Source organism: Equus caballus, chromosome 2 (assembly GCF_041296265.1).
Source record: "Equus caballus isolate H_3958 breed thoroughbred chromosome 2, TB-T2T, whole genome shotgun sequence".
NCBI lineage: Eukaryota > Metazoa > Chordata > Mammalia > Perissodactyla > Equidae > Equus > Equus caballus.
In genome coordinates, this window is record NC_091685.1 from 92,649,518 (window position 1) to 92,674,111 (window position 24,594).

The window sequence follows — 24,594 nt, forward strand, 5'->3', positions numbered from 1 at the left end:
ACTTTGAGCAATTTCTTGCCTGGGCCATGCCTCAGTTTCCCCAGCCATTAAGTGAACAAAGAAATCGTTCCAAGAGTTGACGTAAAGATGAATTAGATAGCCCTTACTGAGACAGTATGTTATTTTTCCCTCCATATGTAACTATGTTGACTCTCAGACAGAAATAACTGCTAACAAAACACTTATATTATGCAAAAGTCACAACAAAGCTTCCCCTGGATACCCTACAAAGAAGCAAACTCTCTGAGGAGTCGGAATATGTAGAAAAGCAGTCAGCAACCTAACCTTTCTCTAAGACAACAAACAGCCTGGCACAAATGGAGCTTGAACCTCCTGGGGTGCAAATTTCTAGAGGCATGACCTTTGGAAATTAAGTAATTCCTGTGATGCCTGTTGTCTGCTTCTCAGGACATCTTTCCTAAGAACTATATGGCAGCCAGTGCTCTGTGCTCAGTGGGAAGAAGACGGGTGCCAAAGCAGCCTTGATCTGTGAGTCTTTTGCAAAATAAAATGTCCATGATGCAGGTCCTCTCTCAGAGCGCCACTGCACACTAACTCGTTAATCCACTCCCCAGGGTCTGTTTACTAGAAGGACCCTTGATGAACCAGTTGTGCTTCGGATCCCAGGCCAACTATGTGTAGCATAGTTTATCTACTCTGTTCCTTCCTGTTGTTTTGAGCAATTGGTAGGTATCATTTTCTGTCCTGAACAGCCATGAAGTTCCATTTTTCCCACTGTCCCTCAGATATGGACTACTGAATGCAACATGGAAGGCGGATGAGGTTTCAGAAGCTGCTGCTGTAAGATGCCCATCCTTCCAACGTGAAAATGACCCTGTTGATCTGCTGTCAGGCAGCTGGGTTGGGTGACTCATGGTTTGTGCTTTAAGCGTAATAGATTTGCACTGATGCATTGACATCTTTCCCAGGCGCCTGTGAACCCCACTGAAAGACTTTTGTAAGACAATTGGCCAAGGCTAACATTGGAATGCGATCTGAAGTTGGGCTTCATAAACACTCTTTTCATGAAGGTATAAACATTTTATTTTGAAATGTCTGCAGTGTTTCTGCTCAGAAAATGTAACACCTCCTCTCCGTTGCTTTTTTTTAAATAATTTTTTTAAAGGTTTCCAATGTTTAATCAATAGTTATTTATATTCTCAGTATAGAGTTTATCTTGATGGTTTGTGGAGATTTTTTTTTACTTTTAAAAGTTTCTTTCTAGCCCCCATAGCCACCCTTTAAACACATTTAAAAGAACCTTCCAGAAACTAATAAAATAATATCAAACCTATGCTGAATTTCCCATGTACAATACTTAAAAGCGCTCAATTTCCTCATTTGGTGTGTTCCTATATCAAGTTCTGGTTTGCAAAATTGGTTTGCTTAAATCCATTAGGATGCACAAATATGTCTTCACATCATCCTTTGTTTGAGCTCCAATTTTCTGGAATAGCAGACTGTCACTAGTCAGAGCTCAGCTAGGAGCATCACCCAACATTTCAGGCCCTCCAGTTCCTCATCTGTGAAATATCAGAGCTAAACCAAGTCATCTGCAAGCCACCTTCTGGCCATAAAGTTCTATGATTCTCACTTGAAGCTCTATTTTTTCTCCCTTATTGAAAATACTAAAGTATGAGATTAAATGATGGAAGAGGGAGAGCATTTAATACCTAACTCCCATGGTATTATCATTTGCTATTTTATATGACAGGACTTTTAATTCCATAAAAAGGCACAGTCAACCTTTCAACAACCAAAAAGACACAATTGGAGCTCAAGGTAACTTGGTCTTACTTCCCATGAGATACCCAACTACATAAAATCTGGCAAAAAATGGATGGAGGCAGAGTGGCGTGACTAGAGACTACAGATAGGAGTCATAGAGGAAAGAGTATAAGGAGAAGCCACAGGAAGCTTTTCAATTGGCTTCTGCCCCCATTTTATTTGCTGATCAACAAAAATCATGATTCCTGGTGTGTTATAATTTTGTTCTTTTTTATTCTTCTATTATGCCACACAGTGCTGTACTCTAAGGAAGAAGTTGCTTGACACGTGAGTTGGGTAAACAACCTTGCCAAGATGCCCCAGGTGTGTGAAGCATAGTGGATGAAGGAGACAGGAGCAGAATTGACAAAGGGAAAGAGAGACATTGTAGAGAAACTGAACCAGAGCTGACTGCAGCTAGAGAGAGGAGCTGTGAGAGAAGCCACAATGCACGAGGGGACTTGCAAGGAGACAGCAGTATGATTTGAGGCAGGTCAGAGGGTGACTGGGTCAGGCGGCAAAGAAGTACATTAAGCGACCAGACAAATCAGTTGGAAAAATGCATGAAAGTGGGGAGCAGCTGCTTAGGAGAGTTTTTATCCAGGCAGATAACAAATAAAGGCCCAGGGAAGCCAAATTGATAGAGATGCTAAGAAGCCTAGCAAATGAGGATTGGGAGACAAGAGTTTTAGTCTCAAGTGGGAGTTTGGAATAAATAAGGAAAGACTGAGTGATCCAATCATTAGAGCTGACAGGAAGGACCAAGTGAGAGAAACATAGGCCACAGAGATGAGGATCTTACCCAATCTAAACATGACTTGTACTCTGAGATGGTGTTGAGCTGAAGAACTATTGGGAAGATGTTTAAGGGAAAGAATCCAAGCACATAAATCTGGATGAAAGACACCCAAAATGCCTAGAAGTGTTTCCTTTGCCTGATTCTCTGTCAGGTCACGTGCTTGCATATCCACTACTTTTGAAAGCACAGATTATGCAAATTGTGACAAAACTTGCTGACCCCAGCCAGGCCCCCACCTCCTAAGAATATAAGTGTAGATTACAGTAAAATTCTCCCCCTCTGTAAACGATGGCTGGTCTTCGTCACCAGATACTGATTTACAACACTTGAGGTCCAGGCCAGGAGAGACGCCAGACCCATATCTGCTCTGGAACAAGCACTCATTATTTAAAATGTCAGTCTTGGAGCACTTTTAGGGTAAAGAGTGTCCCTGTCTTAACTCTCGAGGCAGATGGCTCAGGCCCTGGAAAAAAGGAAAGAGCCTCGCTGCCTGTGCTTTTCTAAAGGGTCTGAGGGTGGAAGAGGCCTGGGCCCTCTGTTAAGAGTAACCAGCCTCTCCACACAGCTGGACAACCTGTTTCAACAGGACTTGGTGAATACAAATACCTATTTCTCTGTGACAGTCCATTTTATGTGTCAACTGGACTAGGCTAAGGGGTGCCCAGATAGCTGGTAAAACATTACTTCTGAGTATGTCTGTGAGGGTGTTTCTAGAAGAGATTCGCATTTGAAGCCATAGACTGAGTAAAGAAGATGGCCCTTACCAATATAAGTGGGTGTCATCCAATCCACTGAGGGACTGAATAGAACAAAAAGGCGGAGGAAGGGCGAATTCACTCTTTCTGCTGGAGCTGAGACATCCATCTTCTTCTGACCTGGGACATTGGAGCTCCTGGTTCTCAGGCTTTCAGACTCAACCCAGGACTTATACCATTGGCCCCCCCAACAGTGCTCAGGCCTTTAGAGTTGGACTGAATTACAGTACTGGCTTGCCTTGTTCTCTCTATCGCAGAAGGCAGAGCATGAGACCTCTAGGCCTCCGTAACTTCATGAACCAATCTTTATAATTAACAAATAAACAAATAAAATATATATTGGTATGAGGGCTGGCACAGCGGCACAGTGGTTAAGTTTGCGTGCTCTGCTTCAGCAGCCGGGGTTCACTGGTTTGGATGTCTGGTGCAGACCTACATATGGCTTATAAAGCCACACTGTGGCAGGTGTCCCACATATAAAATAGAGAAAGATGGGCACAGGTGTTAGCTCAGGGCCAGTCTTCCTCAGCAAAAAGAGGAGGATTGGCAGCAGATGTTAGCTCAGGGTTAATCTTCCTCACACACACACATACACACAAATATATATATAGGTCTGTTTCTCTGGAGAACCCTGACTAACACATCCTCTCACAAAGATCTCATCAGAGGAACCAACCTTGGGGCACACAAAACCAACTGTCAGCTCCTGGAGTGAAGTGGGCTTCATTCTCTAAGAAGTGTAAATATATTTACAGTTGAGTTCCAAGACCTCTAGTAAAACATCCCTAGAAATTCTCTTTTCTCTTTAACTACATCTCAATTAATTTCTAGGGCAGTAGTTTTCAAATTTTTTGGAATTAGGACTCCTTTACACTCTTAAAAGTTACTGAGGGCCCCAAAGAACTTTTGTTTATTTGGGTTATATCTATTGACATTTACTATATTACACATTAAAACTGAAATTTTTAAAATATTTATTTATTAATTCATATATAACAATAACAAACACAAGTTAACACATTCTTATGAAAAATAACTATAGTTTTCAAAACAAAAAGTGTAGTGAGAAGAGTGGCACTATTTTACATTTCTGCAAATCTCCATGTCTGACTTACTAGAAGACACCTGGATTCTCATATCGGCTTCTGCATTCAATCTGTTGTAATACGTTACTCTGGGTAAAGACAAACATGAGGAAAAGCAAGCATTACATATGTATGTAGTTGGAAGAAGGAGTATTTTAATAGCTTTTTCAGATAACTGTGGATATTCTTTGGACACTACATCAAAGCTCGATGAGTGGTAGTTTCTTTCTTTTTTTTGCTGAGGAAGATTCACCCTGAGCTAACATCTGTTGCCAATCTTCCTCTTTTTGAATGTGAGCCCCTGCGACGGTATGGCCACTGACAGACGAGTGGTGTAGGTCTGTGCCCAGGAACTGAACTCGGGCCATTGAAGCAGAGCCTGCCAAACTTAACAACTAGGCCACTGGGGCTGACCAAGTTGTTTCTTAAAGGTAACTGACAGTGTGGAATCTGAAACCGTCTCAACAGACTTTATATACTCTTACGTTAAAATCCAATGGTCTATCTTGAACTTTGAATGTATCTTTCACTATAGCATTATTTTGTAATATCACGCACTGGTCAATTGGAAAATATTTGTTCACGGAGTTATGCAGTTCTTCCAAAATGTTGACACAATATCAAAAAGTCATATTCATTAATATCACCATGGATCTCATAGAAAAGTCTAACTATTAGGAAGGTATTAAGCTGATAGTGATGGATATGTTATCTAGAATTTTAATTTTCACTTTTAGGTGCAAATATTATCATGGCCAAAAAATACGATGAATTGTTTTCCTTCAAGTTACAGTCTCACTTCATTCATTTTTTGAGAAATACTCAAGTCTAAGTAACCAGAGTTTGTCTGTCAGTCATTCTTTCAAATAAAAATAATATTCCATGAAAAACGCAGCTATATCAACTGGTCTCACAAGTGACTTTCCTTGAGACAACCAATGTACTTCATTACACAGCAAGAGAGCTTTATAGGTATCCACCACTGTGTCACAAAGAATATTTAAAAGTCTTGTACTCAAGGGTCAAGATTTAATAAAATTAGTAATTTTTACTGCTCCATCAAGGACATTCTTAAATGAACCTTCCTTTTTTACTCTCTCTAAGTGCACGACAGTGTAGAAGAAAATGACTACTAATACATTTTGGTGCCACTGCCTTGATTCCAGCTAAGGTGCTAGCATTTTCTTCCCATTGCTTTTGCATCATTGGTGTAAATGTCAACACAGATAAAGGGACAAATAACATCTTAGTGTTATTATGAAAACAGTTGTGACCTCAAGGACCCCCCTGCAGACCACATGCCATTCTAGGGGAAGCACTCCCTCTGTCTACCTACCCTTAGTGACACTTGGGCTCAGGTAGAGTTTACGCCCATGAGAGTGAGAGTTTAAGTAACATCTTTTTAGGATGCATAATTTTGAGCAAATCTATTTTAATCTTACATTTGAGAGGTGACAGAGATGGGGGTGGAGAGAGTAATTTAATTACATATTAAGATAAAATATGCTTTTGAAAGCTTGGGCCATGGAGATGAATCAAATAGAATATTTCAGTGTGATGACTATGGTCAACAATAATCCAAGTTAATGTTTCATGGGTATGAGCATCCAAAAGGCACACATTCCCCAAATTATTTATTCATTCTACTTTGAAATCCATTGTAGCAAACTCCAGCTATTTATCTTCCTAATATTTTAGGTTAGTCTAACATTAAAATTGGTTTGTGCTCCCCGAACATAGAGCAACTGAGGGTGAGGTGCCAGTGCCCTTGAAGAATGCTTTGGAGTGGAGAGACACCAAGCTGCGGTTTAAACAGAAATTGTTCTGTCCTTATTTCCATTTTCTATTGTTGTGTACTACTTCAAATAGTTTTTGGAAAAAGGTAGAGGTATGAATAAATTTAATTGAAAAATGCTTTCAGCTGTTGATAGAACACCTATATAATTAAAAGTTTGCCTGCGTGTCTTTAAAAGGTTGCAGGAAATGTACTCTACTTTGAGGAAAGGCCTAAAGTGTGTTTTCCATTATAGTGTACTAAGCATTGTAAAGAGTAGTAGCAATTCAGGAAAAGGTAGTGGTGTGTCTATGCAGAGTAATAGTTCTTCATATCCTAGCCAAAGGTTCTGAGGGGGCAGCGGCGGAGTGTTGTGACGATTCTGTTTACCGTTTTAAGGTTAAAGATCCTGCACACTCAGGGCAGTGGGTCTCCTTGGGATGGATGGGCTCCAACTTATCATTCATATATTAATTTCAAGTCCAATGCTACTGACAACAGTCAAAGTCATGGCAAGTTGGAGTTTGATCTGAGTTGAAAGACAGTTCTACTCAAATTATAACACAGGACAACTTAACTACCAGTTTACTTCTGCCAACGTTCAAGGAAGACTTGGTTTAAGGACGACACTCCATTTTAAACTTGACTGCTCTCTGTTTTGGTTTTAGATTGAATTTGAGCAGCTGTTTCAAAACCTGCTTCGGAGGGCCGACCAGGTGGCGCAGCAGTTAAGTGCGCACCTTCCGCTTTGGCCACCCGGGTTCGCCGGGTGTGGACATGGCACCGCTTGGCAAGCCACGCTGTGGCAGGCGTCCCACATGTACAGTAGAAGAAGATGGGCATGGATGTTAGCTCAGGGCCAGTCTTCCTCAGCAAAAAGAGGAGGATTGGCAGCAGATGTTAGCTCAGGGCTAATCTTCCTCAAAAAAAAATTAAAAAAAAAAAAAACCTGCTTCAGATAGCATTACTTGTCACTGGGAAGCTAGATCTTTTGGAGGAGTTGGCAGGGAGGGTTTCAGCCCGAGATTTCATTATCAATGAAAAACGTCTTTTGGGAGATACAATACTCTTTCAGCTTCTCTAATGCAAGTATGCAGTATAAAGGCTTACTGTTATTTTTGAAGGGGTACGTAGGAATTGAACCCCCATGGCTGTCGTTAATACCACTTGAGTGGTGAGAATTAAGTCAGAAGCTCAGAGGCAACAGCTATCCATGTAAGCTTATGGAGTATCATTTTAACGTTCTCTATCTTCACCGTGCCTCCACCTTCTTTGATGAAAAAGTCTATTTTAAAATTGGTAAGAAAATATTTAACATAATAAGATGATGAGTCAGAGTTTTTAAAAAGCTAAAAAGGGAAGATGTAGTTAAATAATGCACCTTTTTATTTTTTAGCTACATCTGACTCATGACATTTAATGTATTCTGCTAAGTTCAAAGTTTTCTCTTACAAAGAGTGTTTTATGAAATAACTCTTCTTCAGACCATTTTTACTTCAATTATAGTAGCAGGTTTTGGAGTTTAAATCATTAACCACCTCTGAGTGAACTTTTATCCAAATGACGGCAAGTCACAAAGAGCGCAGTCCTCTTTCACCAAGTACCTTTTGTGCTAGAGTGAGACCCGTCCTTTTCTATTTTTCCCCTTTATGTCTCTCTTTGAAGAAAGATGTGTGATTTGTAAAGTAATGAAAGTACGTATCAGTTAATGAAAACTGCTATATTGAGCTCATAATGCAAACTGGAATTGCTTCAGGGTAAGCTTCATATACCTGCATTATAGCAACGGAAAAAGTAAATTTCAGAAGTCAAGATTGCTGTGAGCACGGTAGGAATGTCATGTAGCAGTTAAATCAACCATCAGGGGTGACCTAATCTTATTTTTCTCCCTTTGTCAAGGAGCTGTAGTTTTCATTTAGGCAGCATTTTACATTTTAACTCCACTGGACACTCCAAAACTGGGCACTTCTTCCATCAACCTAGTTATTGATTTCACCATATGTTATCTTTTAATTTTTTTAAAAAAATTATTTTTATTGGAATGTTCTTGGAGAGATTGTGGGAGACGTAACCTCCATAAACTGAAGGTGATGGGGTGAGAGTAATTCTTTCAGTGACAAAAGCCTGAAGAATTTTATACAGAACCAAATGTAGTTTAATAAACAAAAGAAAGTTAAGAGAAAAATGTATTTCCTTTTTAAAAATCAGTAAGAATAATGAACTAATCGCTGTTTAGAGAGTGGAAAAAACTTTTTCCCCCTAGATTTGGCGAATAGCGGGATAAATTCGAAGAACTCCATCCCACCCCCGCACGCGCGCCCCCCATTCTTTCCAGACAGAGCGCTTGCAAATCCCAGGCTGAGTCCGCCCTGGGAGCCTTAGGGCACCTTCCTCTTTGCTCTGTGTGTGTGTGTGTGTGTGTGTGTGTGTGTGTGTGTGTGTGTGTGTAGCTCTTGCTCTTTCCCTCAGTCTGTGCCTCTGTGTGTGTGTGAGTGCGTGTGTGACAGAGAGAGAGAGAGCGCGAGAGGAGAGAGCGAGAAAGAGAGAGAGCGAGCGAGCAAGAGAGCGAGCTGTGAGCTGTGCTGCCGCCGCCGCTGCCCTTTGATCCCGACATTAGTGTTAGGGGCTCGGAGACACAGAGCGCGGCCATAGACACCGCCGCACCGGCACTCATTTATTTATACCTCCCATCACACACGCGAGCATAGGACACACACACACTCACACCTATTAGATCCGTTTCCATTGAAGAATATTACGCTCGGGGACAAGCCAGGTGCACGACCAAAAATTAAAAAAAAAAAAAAAAAGGAAAAAAGAAAGGAAAGAAAAGAAGAAAACCCCTCTTCTGGCTCCAGGAAACAAGCTTCAACCCATTGCACACACCGGAGAGAAGGGGTTTCCCCCTGCCCGCCCGCCCGCCCCCCAACTACCTCCCTGCTCCTGCCAGTGTCTGCCTCTCTGCCCCCACGGGGGTTTATTTGATCTCACATTAACCAAGGAGGAGAATGTGAGAAAAGGGGGAAAATGCCCAGGAGGAAGCAGGAGCAGCCCAAGCGCCTTCCCTCACGTAAGTCATCCCTTCTCCACCTCCTCTCGTGCCATTTTCTCGCCCTCCCTCTCCTCTTTCCCCTCCGCAGCCTCCTCCGTTGTTTTCTGCATTAGTTTAGGGTTACAGAGGTGAAACTGACAAAGACACAGCCCGGGTTACTCCTCGTTTAGGTCTATGCTGAGGCAGCCATGTTGGTGATGATCAGCCCCGTGCCCTTTCTATTCTCTCTCTCTTTTTCTTTCTTTCTCTCACCCCCCCTCTTTTTTTCCTTGAGATCGGGCTTTTTTTCCTTTTCCCTCTCCCTCCCCCTCCTCACTCCGGGTTGCTGGGGGGAGGGGGCAAGAGAAGGGAGGAGGGGAGTAGTGTGGATGCCGGGGTTTTTTTAATCGGGGAGTGGGGGGGAGGTGGGAGAGGTTGGAATCTTAAAAAAAAATTCCTTGTGGATCCGAGTGCCTGAGGGCGCGGGGGTCGGGGCGCGCGGAGGGCTGGGGGCCGTGACATGGCGTTTGGGGGTGTCGGGGCGAGAGCGCGCGGCCGCCCGCCGGGTACAGGATCCAGGGAGAGGTCCGTCTCCGGCTAAAGGTTGCGCCGGGGTTGGTCGGCCCCGGAGCCGCCGGCGGCAGCAGCGGCGGCGGCGGCGGCGGCGGGAGCAGGAGGAGGCGGAGGTGGAGGAGGCGGCGGCGGAGGAGGGGAGTCGGGGGCGGGCGAGGCGGGAGCGGCCGGGGAGGGTGGGGGGGCACCGCACACAAACACACGGGTACACACGCGCCGCCGGGCGGCTGCTCCCGCGGCGCTGGGGCGAGGGGGCGCGCCGGGGCGCGGGGGCCGCGGGGCGGCCGGGCAGGGGGCGAGGCCGGGCAGCGGCGGGCGGATGTGGGGTGCGGGAGCTGCGCCGAGGCGGAGGCAGGAGGCAGGGCGGCTCGCGGCGCGCGAGGTCCCTGCAGAGCTGAGGGGAGGGAGGAGCAGGGCTCCTGGCCGCAATAAAATGCGGGGTCAGTCGGAGCAGACGGAGCCGGGCGAGACTCGGGCTCTCAGACCCCCCTCCCCGGCGAGCCTGAGCAGAGTCCAGGACTAAAGTGCATCACAGCCCTCCCCGGCTGCAGCCACACACACCAACTGGAGACACACACCCGCCGGCACGGCCGGGTCCCCTTCCCCTCCTCCACCCGCGCCCCCGGTCCCTCTCCGCCCTCCCTCCGGCTTTTCTTTGCGAGACTCTTAACTTTTCCCCCACTCCCTCTCCAGCTCCCCTCACCCCCCCATCTTTCTTCGCTTTGAGTGTTCGGAGATGCTGCTAAAGCTAAAAGTGAAGGAGAAAGAAGCGACTAAAAATATCCCCCGGGGCCGCCCGGCTCCTTGAATGCAGGGAGGAGGGGGCAGGGGAGAAGGCGTGGGGCGGGGTGACGGAGAGGAGGGGACGCCGGAGGCGCCGGAGGGAGGGGTCGGGGGAGTCGGAGGGTCAATTTCTCTTCTCTCCCCCCGCATTGCTCCCCTCTCCTAGCGCTTTGGCGCGGCTCGGAGCCCGATCGTGCAAAACCCGGGCTGGGGGCGGGAGCGGAGCCGGAGCGCCCGCCCGCCCGGGTGTCAGGCCGACGTGGTCGGTCACCTGAAGTTCACGGAGGGTGGGGGAAGGGTTAAGGTTATGGTGTCTCGGGCTCGGGTTGTGTGTGAGCTTGTGCGTTTCCGCTGCAGACAGGCAGCGCGATCGATCTCCCCTTCGCGAAATATCCGCGGCGGTGCCTGCTCGGGGGACGCGCAAGGGGCGCGTGTTGCTCGGACCGGGCGCCCCCGCGGCTCCGTGTCACCCGGGCCGCGGCCGAAGTGGCGAGCAAGGGCACTTGCAGGCAGCCCGCTCCGCAAACATTCCTCTTTCTTTCCCCTTCCCGGTACGCAGGAGTCGACGCACAGGGCTTGGGTTGTGCTTTTTTTCCCTTCCTTTAAAAAAAAAATGCCCCTGTGCAGTCCTTTCTTCGCCTGCCCGCTAGAGGTTCTGAGGATAATATCACATATGTAATATATATGCACATAAAATCACTCGCAGGCGGCTGCGTGTGTAGGGAAATTTTGTGCGAGGAAAGAGAAGGCGGTGGAGTCGGGGAGGGCGAGTTGGGAGGCTCGGCGCTGCGATTCACAGAAAAGTCGCAGCAGTTGGTGGAAGAGTGTACGTGCACATGGCCGGCCGGCCACAGTTCCCAGCTCTTTTCGGGGGCGTGTGGGGGGGAGGGAGCGGAGGCAGGACTCCTGGGGGGCGGGGGAGTGTCGGGGGAGGCTTGCCCTGCTCGGACAAAATGGGCTTCAGTGTTCTCTGCGAACTTGCCCTTAGATGGCAACTTTGGGAGCTGATGAGCTTGTGTGCGAAAACCAGGGCGGTGAGGTTATTTGGTCATTTTCCTTTCTTCTCTTCTCCCCCTGCTTAAAAAAAAAAAAGTGTTGGCGGGGTTAGAGGGAGGGTAGGACAGGAGAAGGGATTTATCTGTTTCGGTTGTGACGGAGATGGAACGCCTTCCCTCCCGTGGTGTGTAGCGCAGTCGGGCAGCTGCAGCTTGCCCTGCTGGTGACCTTGACCCTGACCTCGTGCGACTACCCTCTCCGTCTGAGAGGAAATTCAGGCTCCATTTTAGCTCGTGTGCTTGGTGGGCCTCTTCTGCTCGCTGGTGCCTGGTGATTAAGTTATATTTTGAGAGTGGGCTCTCTCACCCTGTTCTCTAATTGAACGCTGTTATCCACTCACTTAAAAAAAAAAAAAGCACTCCTTCTTCCAGTCACATAAAGCCACTTTTACTGAAGTAAGAAGCAATTACCTTCTGGAAACACTGTAAATGTCCCTCCAGTTTTTAAAGGAAAGTCTAATTTGTGAAGCTTTCCACTTACCTTTGCATTGAATGGATTTTTGTGGATGTGCGCTGCCTGTTTGGAGCATGGTTTGTACATGTTTAGTAAGCAATTTGCATTTGGACTAAGAGCAATTTCTGGGCAAATGGTGTGTTTTGCAGTTCAGACTCAGTAACGCAAGGCTTGCTAAGGGCTGAGTGAGTCTTGAAGAAACTTGCAGTGGTGTAGAGATGTAATAAATATTGACCTTGGTAAAATTGTTGTTAATTTATATCTAATGTAGAATATAATTGTAGTTCTAAGTCTCGGTTTCAATGCTAAATTCTTTGTTTGTTTATTTTGTGTAGGGGAAGGGGTTTTCTTTCCCTGGAGAATTGTTTTGTATAAAAGTTAAAATATAGTAAGTCTGGGGATTAGGGTTGCCCTGATAGAAGTCATCCCAGGGCTTTCAGAAGTTATATAGGGGCAGGTTTAAGATTTGATCCTCAAAGAAAGGAGTGATATGTAATTTTGGGGGCGGGGAGGGTCAGAGGAGGAATGAGATGGGGAAAATTGCTTTTGAAACCAAAGAGCCCTTCTGAATAAATCCAAAAGTGGTTTACAGCCGCTATTGATACAACGTTTTAAGAATCTAGAGAACTTGTAAACACACATTTAAGTTGATTAGAATACAAAAAAAGAAACTTAGGAAAACTGAATCTATAGAAAATTTGGAATGCTTTCCTCTTCGTCTTAGGCGCCCCCTTGCCCCTGCGCTCCCTGGTAAACCATTGCTACGAATAGATGCTTTCTTTGTCTGGAATCTATTTTTCTGTTATTAAATATAATACGAGCCAAGCAGCGTGGATCTACAAAGGCCACGGTCCTCTCACTACAGCGCAGACACCAGGGAACCTGGAAGTTCCAGCCTCAAGTAGATTAGTCCTGGAAATCCAGACTAGCACTTGGTATTATCTGATACCAAGTCTGGGGTGAGCCTCAGCCCCTGGCACAGAGTCCCAGCAATTCCCCAGGCTGGGCTTCAGCCTGCTAAGGTTTCCTAGCTCCTTCTGTTCAACTAGACACCCATGGGACTGTTCAGAACTGAATTAGCTTTGGGGATGGGCGAGCCTTTAACCTGACACTACTAACCTAAGTGTTAGATTTCTAATTTAAAATTCTACACAGTCATTTCCTCCTGGGCCTCTGAAATGTGTGTGTGTATATGTGTGTGTCTGTTTCTGTTATATGGACCGATGCAGAAAAAAATTGGTATGTCCTATAGAGTTGAGGGGTAATCCTACTGGCTACAAATGAAAAAGAAGTTCTGCGTTAGCTTTTGGAGGTGACCCCCAACAAAAAGTGTTAAACCCAAACTATTTTTGCGAAGTAGTTTTAAAAATTATTACCCAAAGGAAAGCCTTTATTTCTTGGCCTAGAGTGATAATTATTATTTTGGGATTTAAATATAATTCTGCTGCTGTTGGTGGCTGTTTTACGAAAGTTCTTTCTATTTACAGGGCCCCATACCATGTTCAGAAAAAGGTCCTGGTAGTCTTTTGACTTACACCGTGTGCTTATCTTTAGTAGAATCCCAAACTGCATAGCTTAAAAAATGTTAGCCTAAGAAAGAGGGAGAGAAGGAAACTCCTATTGTGACTGTTGGCCTGGCCTGGGGTCAGCCCTTTATGAACGTTATCACTCTGGGGGTCACAAACTGAAGAGAGAAAGGGTATGGACTGGCTTTCTCTTGTGTTTGTTGCATCTGTAAATGCTTTTACCCTTGGTGCCATCAGCACTTTTAAGATTTCCTCATTAGCTTCAACTTACCTATAAACGTGTATAAGTGTAGATGCTATTATATATTTATTATTGGAAATCTGCCTAATGCCTATTCCCAAGGGGGAGCACAGAGGAAAAGTTAATAAAACAGTTGTTTTGTTATTCCAGTATTTTCATTGTTTACTCAGTTGTGGGTCAAGACCAGAATAGGTTATTGTGTTCTTCATTAACAAAACTTTAAAAATTCTCTTTTGCTTTCCAGTAAAATTGGGAAGCAAAATGACTGACAAGCAACAGCGTCTCTTATTTTAATATTTTTACGAGTCTTTATATGTCTGCTGAAAGAGAAAGGGTGGAAGATTGAACTCCTTTCCCTTCTTATTCTTATTAATTTTTTCAGTGACTAGGCAATACCTCCTGACTATGATGGGAACCACGGGGAAACGTTCTGAGTCTGAAGTAGTAAAATATTTCACTGCTCCTGTCAGCAGAGCTCATGATTCTGAGGTACCATGCAGAGGCTAGGTTGATGCTGGGCAATAATGTCTACTGTTCGCCTAAAAGAAATCCATGCATTCCTAATACAGTAAGTAGGATACACTGAGCTTTCCTGTTAAAATAAGGAAGAGAGCTCAACATCACATTCTTTCTAATCCTTCAAAATAGTTTCTAATAAAAAAATTGATTTTTAATTTATCTACGTGCTGCCATCTCGCTCTGGGGATAACAAAGCTGGTGTGAGTTGGCAAGTGTCCTGCACAAAGTGTTAATAAATCCTGCTGGAGAAGTATAAATTGGACCACTTTTGGCCACTGTTAGAGCTTGCTGTGCATTTGAGTTTGTAAGAGTCTTTGAATGGCCTCTGTTAGGAGAGTTCCAAGGGAGGTGTGGAAAATCTTTGTCTTTAGAGGCTTGTAAAATTAGATGGACAAAGGCTGCGGAGACACCCAGGGGATAGTGTCGTGCTGGTGGAGTAACCAGGCAGGCTTTTTTTCCTTGGGTCAAAATTTGGTTTAAAAGACAAGGAGTCTTATCAATGTCAAGTTGTTTTTGTAGGAAATACCAGATTCGAAATGTATGGTGCTAAACTCGTTTAGTAATCCCAGTAGCTTGGGCTCAGATGGTGTCTGGATGAATTGGTTTCAAAAAAGAGAAAAACTCATCCAGTATCACTAACCATGGTCATTGACGTACAAAGTTGTATCACTGGATTCAAAGCTGACAAGGTATGAAGGAAACGATGGTAGAGCCTAAATTGTCACAGCGTAAGAAAAGCTCCCTTGGTTTCTGGGACTGGTCAGTAATGCCACCTGTGAGAGAAGAAGGGCAGCGTATCCTGGGAGTAGGTGAATATACCCTTTAGCCTTCTCCTTTGAAGTTGTCTTTTCTCTCCTCTATTCTTCCTTTTTAAATATCTGCTGGAGTGTTAGCATAGGAGGACAGAAAAACAAACACAACAGGCTGGAGCTGGTTTCTCCATTCTGTGATGGATTAGTAATTTTCTATAATTTAATCAGACTGATCGCAGAACAAGATAATGAGAGTGTGACCTACAAAATAGGACTTTTGGGGGCGTTAAAGGTTTTCTAGTACAAGGTTTTACAAGACCATGGGCTTTGTGGTGAAGGAATAGATTTTGAGTTTTTTTCTTATTGGAAAGAAATCGAGACCAGGCCTAGTTATGGTAAGATGTGAGTTCTTTATTTGTTTTGTTTTTATCAAATTTCATTACTATTTGGGCTTGGTTAAGGTACTCTGGAATCACATTTTAGAGATGCAGATTGTAAATGAAGATGCTATGTCCTATTTCTGATGGACTCTTTCCTCTTGCCTCCTTTGCTAGGTGTAGCTCAGTAATTCATACCATGTAGGGCCAAGTGTACAAAATACTTTATGGTTCATGGTAGCTGAAATGTCTTCTGTCATATTTTATAAGAAACTAATGTGCAAAGCGCAGACCTTAAAAATAGCTGAGAGTACTTGATGGGCTGAAGTTTCTAGTCGTTTTTCCTCTTCTGTTTGGGAGCAAGTTTTGTATTTCTATCCTCTGTCTGTAAATTACATTTTTATGATATCAGAGAATAGTGTATGACTAGGTACTGAAGCGGGGGCCTCTCAGATGACTCTCAGCTTTCCCCAAGGACCCACCTTGGGATAGAATTGCTCTAGTTACAAGGTAGTTTCATAAATTAAAATCAGACTTTGGCTTGATACCGATCTTTAGCTGCATGGATGCATATTGCTGTTTATTTTATAGAAGTCAGCGTTACTGCGTATACGTACAGGCACACACACACAAGCTGTGCTGTAGCTGATTTTATAAAATGTACAGTGATCCACGCCCACGGTCTGAGGTCAGCATGTGGCCTTTAGCAACTCTGCTTTTCACGGACTGACCCAGGGTTATGTTAAATGCAGCAGATTCTGTGTGCCTAAAAAGGATATTGTTTCCAGCCATCCATTCCCTTCTTATTAAAAACCGCTTCCACCCCTGAAATTCTGTCTCTGGAGTTCTTAAATGACTACGGCTTAGGTACTCTTTGCTTCTGTTTTTAAGAAAATCCAGTTCAGCCAAGTTCTGTCTACCAGCAAGGAAGCAATGCGTGGACCTTCCCTGAGGCTTGGGCCTAAAAAAGCAGACCCTAGAATAATTTCTCTCTCTCTTTCTTGTAATTTCTACATGGGTCAGAAAAGTGGTTCGACCCCATTAGAAGTGTGACGTGAAGGAAAAAAGACACGGAGTGAGAGAGAAATGTGCATCTCAGAGTGAGTTGTTTTGAGTGCTCTGAAGAAGTTGGCCTTCAAAGGGGACTGGAGAAGGCCGGGGGAAATGATCTTTGAGATGATTGATCAGCAGCATTCTGCTTATCTGATCTTTGGAAACAAGCTACTGTACTTGTGGAGGGTGATAGATTTTTCTGAAGTTAGTGCTAGGGCTAGTGTCTTAGGTTGTCTGGTGGTGTATTTTAAACAGGTTTTTTTTTGTTGTTTTGTAATGAGAGGGAGAAAATATTGTGTGACTTTGCCCGCTTTTCACTATGTCTACTGTATATGGTGTGACTGAAAAAAACCCCAGAGAACGCACATGTTTCTTACGTTCATAGTGTAATGGTCAAGTGTTGAGATTCTGGCATCAGGCTGTTAAGATCCTAGCTCTGCCACTAACCAGCTGTATGACCTTGGGCAAATGACTTAACTTCCCTGACCTCCGGTTTCCTCATCTTTCAGTAGTGATAATAGTTCCTGTATCATAGGGTTATTGTAAGGATTAATTGAATACGTATATAAATAGCAATATTATATACACACACAAAACCATGCCTGATGAGTACCTGCTGCATAGAAAGAGCTCAAGAAGTATTAGCTATTATTGAGTATATGAAATACTTTTCCATTTGCTTAGATTATGATCAGACTACAGGCATTTCTGACCTGGAACTTTTTGGTGATTTGTGTGTTTGTATTTTTTTTAATTTTCCATATATCCCATTAGAGTGGTGAGTAATAATACAATATGGTAAAATTCCTTTATGAGGCAGTTGTAATAGGGCTTGTCTAATACTTGTTTCATAGGCCAACAGTATTACATTAGGCTTTTACTATAGAAACAAGTTCCTCTGTGTATATGATTTGACCTGAATTATATCTAAATTGTGTAATAATTATATGAATTATGACTGGGTTTTACTGTAAAGCGAGGATAGTAAATCCAGGTTCACAGACTTATAGTGAGATTCACATGAGAGAATAGGTGTTTAATAAATGTTTATTTATTCATTTATTCAACAGTCAGTCCACTGATAAAATTACCCAGGGGAAATTTATATTGAGTTTTTCATGTGGTATTAGGTAATAGTTCAAATTTTGCACAGAAAGAAGGAAAGGCAGGGTCTGCTGTTTATAATTGCAGAGAACCAATCCAAGAGAACACATTAAATGAGTTGTAAATGAAGGAGTGAGGTGTGTGTGTGTGTGTGTGTGTGTGTGTGTGTGTTGTGTGTGTAATAGATAATATCAGAGGTCCCAAGCTAGTGGCCTACTGATGTGTTTTGCCCCATACAATATGTTTAAAAACTTGAGACAACATTTGGAAATGGGCAGTTTCACATAAAAATCCAAATTTCCAGCTTCTTTTGAAAACTTGGAAGAGCTAGCAGCACTGGGCCCACCTCCCCACATGGCAGCAATCTGCTGTAGTCGGTGGCGGCTGTCTCCCTTCCCCGGGCATGTGCTCGTCAGTCTGCCACAGTTCCTACTACTTAGCCACCATGTCACTGTCTGCATGTACACGTGCCCACCTCCCTCATGTACCTTACCTCCCGGCCCCTGCAGCCATTTGGATCACAAACTGTTGTACATTCCCTAACATTCTGTGATCTCTTAATTCATCACTGAGGCTAAAGTATTGTGAACCACATCCTGTGGCAGTATCAAGAAGCATTCTAGGGTGGGGATTAAGATCCTAACACCAGATGCATAAGTTCCATCTTGGCTGCACCGCATTTTAGCCCTGACCTTGGCAAGTTACTGCAGTTCTCTGCCTGTTTTCTCATCTGTAAAATGGGGGAGCATTGGAGGTTCTATGGGAACTGAGTGATGAGTTCATACATTTAGATATTTACCCTCATGTCTGGCACGTAGTATGTGTACAATAAATGTTGGCCACATTAATACATGTGATGTGTGAATTCATTTCAACTAAGGGTCTCAGTAGGATTGCTTTAACTGTGCTATGTAATCAAAGACAACTACCACTCCCTATTGGTTTATGATCACCATCAGCCAACCCAGTGGTTCTCAACCCCAACTGCACTTTAGAATTACCCGGGAGATTTTAAAAATGAAAACACTCCCAGAGATTGAAATTTGGTGGCCCAGAGTGGAGTCTGTACATGGACATTCTTAAAAAGCTCCCTGAGTGATCTGAATGGATGGCCAGGGTTTGAGGACCCCTGAACTTATGAGACCTCCCACTCTGGGTTGATGCCATTTCTGCCAGAAATAAAGACGTGTGAGGTTGAGTCTGGGCAGCTTATTGACTATAGTTTGTTAGACTCTTAAAACCCTAAAAATAGCTCATGGACCTGAGTAACTAACTCCAGCTCCTCCAGGTTGGAAGCTAGAGGCTCAAGGAAGGACCTGGACTAGGCAGGAGATACAGACTCCAGTCTAATATGTCACCTTCTTCCAACTTGAACATTAGGGTTTCTCATTAGCTTTGTGACCTTGGGCAAGTCACCTAACCTCTCTGAGCTTATGCCATCTTGTAAAATGGATAATAGTACATTAACCACAACTTCTGTTTATGTGATGCTTTATTGTTCACAAGACATTTTCACTGATACCATCTGCCCGTGAGGCAGAGAAGGAAGGACTCCTTCTATCACGAATTGGAAAGAAGTGGAAACTGAGCCACGGAGAAGAAGAAACTAGCTCGGGGTCACTAGTGTAAGCGCTACAAGGGCTGGACCATCTGTGGGTCTCTTGAGGCCCATAGCATCTCTGAGATCTGTGAAATCTTCATGGGGTCCCACAATGTGAAAGACATACCTTCGCCACCTTCACCTCCTCTCAGAGATCCTCAACTATAGGAGGAGCCCTCAGGTGGTGATGGAGTGTGTTGCTCTGTGATTCCTGAAAACTCGTGCTATCAATATTTATTTCCTCAAAGATTTATTTTGACCTTAGACTAAGCAGAGGGTAATAGAATAGAGTCACGTGCAGTAAGACTTTCTGGGGTCTGAGTTACATGCTCCGTATGGAGAACACTGCCTTCTTGTAATGGTCTAGAATTGTGAGTTGTTTTCTAATCTGTTGTTGTTTGACCCTACTTGTTAACCCAACAATCCTTTCTAGAGCATGAAACACAGCTGTATTTGGGAGGAAACAAAGTGTGGGATACCCTGTGCTTCAGGAAATATTCCTAAAATGTGCTGTATGAATTCTCCCTTCTAGAGGAAAGCAAACCTCAAATAATAACTTATTGGGTTTTAATCTGACCTTAAGAAAGAGTGACATCAAATTATAGTGAGGTGACATTTATAGGAAGAAAGAAATTTCATAATCTAGAAGTAGGGTTTCGGTTGGCTAGACTACTAGATCATCATTGTTAAAGAGAAATACTCTCTCACTCATGGCTATTCGAATCTTGTTGATGGGTGTACAAAAGAAATGGAAAAAGTACAAGTATTTTATTTGTTTATTTGTTGGTAAGGAAGATTGTCCTTGAGCTAACATCTGTTGCCAATCTTCCTCTTTTTGCTTGAGGAAGATTGTCCCTGAGCTAACGTCTGTGCCAGTCTCCCTCTATTTTGTATGTGGGACACTGCCACAGCATAGCTTGATGAGCAGTGTGTAGGTCCGCACCAAGGATCTGAACCCATGAACCCCGGGCCATTGAAGTGGTGTGTGCAAACTTACCTACTATGCCACCAGGCTGACCCCACAAGTATTTTAAGTATGACTTAAGCGAACTGTATAAGGCTGGAACCATAGAAATCGCAGATATTAATTCTGTTTGTTTATTTTTTAAAAATCTATCTTGGCTTTTAATGACAAAAGTAGTGCATACTAAGTGTAAATAATTAAAGCTATGTAGAAATGTTTAAAGTAAAATGAAAGTCCCCTTTCTCAACTTCCACCCCCAGAGATAATCACTGTTAATCAATAAGCAACATTTAAAATTCAGCCTTCATTTGAAAAATGGTGGCATTTCGGCAGAGTTGGCTGAATTAATTTAAGTACTGAATTCAGAACAAAGTTGGCAACATTGGCCTTGTGAACTGATTAGATCACATCTGCAATATTGAATCCCAGACTGGCTGCCCCAAATTAAAGGGGGAAATTGCTATACTGCTCACCCGGAGGGAGACAACTAGAATGTTGTAGGCTCTTGAAATCATCCTATGAAGAATTAATTATTGAGGCCATTGGGAGTGCTTAATTTGAAGTTAAGAGTAAGGGTGGATGAAAATCAGGCATGGTAACTACATTCAAATACATGAGGTTCTGTCAAGTGAAAAAGGGAGTAGACTTACTTTGAAGTGTCATTCATTCTAAATTCTCAGTTTGTGTCTGATAACTGATACTTGATTCATTCATTCATTCACTCAAGCAGCAGTAACTGAGTGCTTCTGCTGGAGATTAGGGATCTATGGAACTGAATAGATCATGGTCCCTGCTCTGAAGGAGTTCGGAGCCAAGGGAGTGGAGAAAGAGATGGAAACAAGTAATTAAAATTCAGCTTGAAAAGTATTTTCATGGATTTATGAAATAGTGAGCTGAAAACAGAGACTAGGACCAATAGGGTAGACGTTATAGGGAAGACAACTTTGTTTTCTTAAGATAAGGGCCTGTTGAACAAATAAAACTGTCCAAAAATGAAACGGAAGATTTAGTGTTTACCAAGAGCTGGTTCAACCACCTGTTAGGGGTGATTTTCTATGGACTTTAAATAATGAAGGGTGGGATGGGGAGGAGAAATGTTGAGCTCTAAAATCGTTCAATATTATGAAAAAGAGTTTTATAAAATAGATGCTGCTTTGCTTGGTTTCTGTTATAAAATGGGAAATGTGCTCCTACAGAGGGAAAACATCTTTCAGTATACTAAATTGAAAGCCTTTTGGGAATAAAGGTATATGTCAGCACTCTTGTTGTCACATTAGAGCCATGAGGATTTGAGGTCCCTACTTGGTGCTCATTCATAATGAAAAAGCTGTAAGCATTTACCTGGCTTATAGAAGTTGTACAGAATGTAGTCTCTGCTGACACTTCTTTCAAATGTTGACATAAAACAGTCATGGAAGATAAGTACAAATCAATATGCTAACAAGTGTGAGACAATATAATATGAATTAGATGTGTAAATGTTTGAGGAAACATGGAGTAAGAGTGATGGGTCAAAGATTCTTGGAGAGGAGTGACATTTAAAGCATCCTCAAGAAAGTGATGGATTTAGATTTTGTGAAGAAAGGAGAAAATATTTCAAGCAGAAGAAATGGCATTACCCAAAAGAGGTTGAAATAAACCAAAAGTATGTGGGAGACACTAAGAGAAGAAACTTTATTGAACCAGAGGGACCATATTGGTGATGTAAGGATGGGAGGTAGGAAAAATATAGTAGGAGCTGTGCCAGATGATAAGAGAGATTCTGATTGCTAAATTTAGTGGTTTGGATACAACACACAAATCAACTCTGAAATGTGGTAGTTTCTTCACTGTGATAAAAATGGAGATGGAAAATGATGGCCTGAAGGAAGAAATGGACTTTGTAAGTAGGCATGGCTGTTGAAAAGCCAAACTAGGATGGATGATAGTAGATATGAAAGGTGTCTGAGAAGGAGACCTGCTCTGGTGATGGGCTTCTCTGGGGCCAGTGCTGCAGACCCTCAGCCAGGACTTGCCCTCTATGCCCCTAGCCCCTTCCTCACCTCTTTGGTTCTTGAATAATTGGCAAGGAAAGCTCTAATGCCTCCATTTGAAGGTCATAAAGTTTGTGCTACTTACAAAATATAATATATTTAACATTTATACATATATAATGAAGTGTAATGGTAAAACCAACATCTGTAAACCTACCACCCAATCTAACAAATTTCCATACTAACAAACCTCTCCTCCTACCTCTTCCCCTAAGGGTTCCCATTATCCTAAATTTTCTGTTTAACGTTTCCCTTGCTTTTTCTCAATAGCTTTACCATAGTTTTGCTTATCTTTGGGATTTATAAAAGTGGTAGCATACAGCATGCATTCTGCACCTTGCTCTTTCATTCAACTGCTGTCTTCCTGAGATTTCTCCATGTGGATGTAGCTGTGGTACATTCATTTCACTACTCGCTAGTATTATACCATAGAAGCATACCACATGGATGTGTGGTTTGTTTCCACTTTTTGCTGTTACGAACAGTGCTGCTATGAATGTGCATGTACATATCACTTTGGCCTGAGTCTAAATTTCTCTAAGATGCTGGTTCTCAAATATTTTGGTCTCAGGACCACCTAAAAGTTATTGAGGACTCCAAAGAGCTTTTGTGTATATACATTGTATCTATCTCTGTCTATCATATTAGTAATTAAAACTGAGAAATTAAATATTTTTATTGTCAAAAGCGATTATAAACCATTGTATGTTAACTGTAAATAGCATATTTTTATGAAAAATACCTTTCCCCCCAAAAAAATTTAGTGAGAAGAATGGCATCATTTTATATTTTTGCAAATGTCTTTAACCTCTGGCTTAATAGAAAAAGCTGGATTCCCACATCTGCTGCTGCATGCAGTCAGTCACAACATGTTGTTTTGGATGGAGTATATGAAGAAAACCTAGCTTCACACAGATATGTAATAGCCTTTTCAGGTAATTACGGGTATTCTTTGATACTACGCCAAGACTCAAAAAGAGGTAGCTTCTTAAATGTTAGTTATAATGTGGAGTCTGAAACTGTTTCAGTGAACTTTTTGTTTTCTGTTATATTAAAATCTTCTGGTCTGTCATGCATTGGTCATTTGGAAAATATTGGTTCACTGAATTATGTAGATCTGCGAAATGTTGACACATTTCATTATACAGTATAAAAAATTATTAATATCAATACCAATCTTATTTGAAAAGTCTATATTGGGAAGCTGTCAAGTTCACAGTGTAGGATATGAATTTTCCAAAATTTTAATTCTTGTTTGAAAGCTGGAATTTTATCATTGGCCACAAATACTATCAGTTTCTTCCTAAAGTGTCAGCCTTCATTCATTTCCAAAAAATAGTCTGCCAAATACCCAAATTTGTATAACCATAGTTTGTCAGTTATTCTTTCAATTAAAAATGATGTTCCGTGAAAAAAAGTGGCTAGTTCAGCTCCCAAACCAGTCACACATGTCCTTTTCCTTGAGACAGCCATCACGTTTCAGTGATGGCAGAAGGGGTTTATGCAAATGTTTCATTACGTATAATATAATATGAAAAGTATGCTTAGCCAAGGGTCAGTCTTTAATAAAATTAAAAATTTTTACTGCTGCTTCATCAAATGCATTCCCAAGTGAAACTGGCAGGGTTATTTTATTTGTTTGTGTTTGTGTGTGTGTGTGTGTGCGCGCGTGCATGTGCACGTGCGTTTGTTTTTACGGTGAGTATGTGATGGTAAAGAAGACAATGATTACTAGTATGATTTGGTGCCACCACCTTGATTCAAGCTAAGGTGCCAGCATTTCACCCACCGTTGCTTTTGTATCATTGGTGCAAATGTTAACAGAGTAAAAAGGGCAAATAACATCTTAGTGTTATTATGAAAACAGTTTTGATCTTGAGAATTCCTGAAATGATCTCAGAGACCCCTCGGGGTCCACAGGCCACACTTTGAGAACCACTACTCAAAGGTGTCTCCATAGGAATGGAAATGCTGAGTCTCCGTGTTTGTGTTTCTTGAGCTTTACTTGGTAATGTTATAATGTAGCACTTTGTGAACATTTTCATTGAAGAACCCAAAAGGCAGAGAACTCTGAAGACAGAGAACCCTTGTCTCACAAGGGTTCTCAGTTTCTGTGAGATTTCTTTGAAGTATCTTTGAAGTCTCTTGTTCTATATGCAAGTTTGGATAAAAATACACATTTTACTCTACAATATACGTTTGTTTTAAAATAAAAGTAATGTTTTAAATAAACCCAGCAGTTAAATTACTGTTCTTCCCAACAAATATGTATATGACTTTGTTGGTCTGTAAAGATGCTCCATGTTGATCCTAAGACTTCCTGGTACCCCTGTTAGAGAAGGACAGCTC

At 42.6% G+C, this 24,594-nt stretch overlaps 1 protein-coding gene across 14 annotated transcripts in view; it reads left to right on the top strand.

The window, feature by feature from the left end:
• The first annotated feature begins 8,570 nt into the window (after window positions 1-8,570).
• ZNF827 (zinc finger protein 827) overlaps window positions 8,571-24,594 on the top strand; it is a 163,869-nt gene continuing 147,845 nt past the window's right edge. For 7 of the 14 annotated variants that reach the window (XR_011434924.1, XM_070257895.1, XM_070257902.1 and 4 more), the window contains exon 1: window positions 11,521-11,601. Coding sequence is in view for 12 of the 14 variants with exons in the window: in XM_070257895.1 (XP_070113996.1) it covers window positions 11,556-11,601 (46 nt within the window). In the remaining 2 variants the exon portion in view is untranslated. Of the gene's footprint in view, window positions 9,251-11,520; window positions 11,602-24,594 lie in introns of those variants that run through there. The other 7 variants (XR_011434925.1, XM_023636479.2, XM_023636480.2 and 4 more) reach the window with 2 other exon arrangements.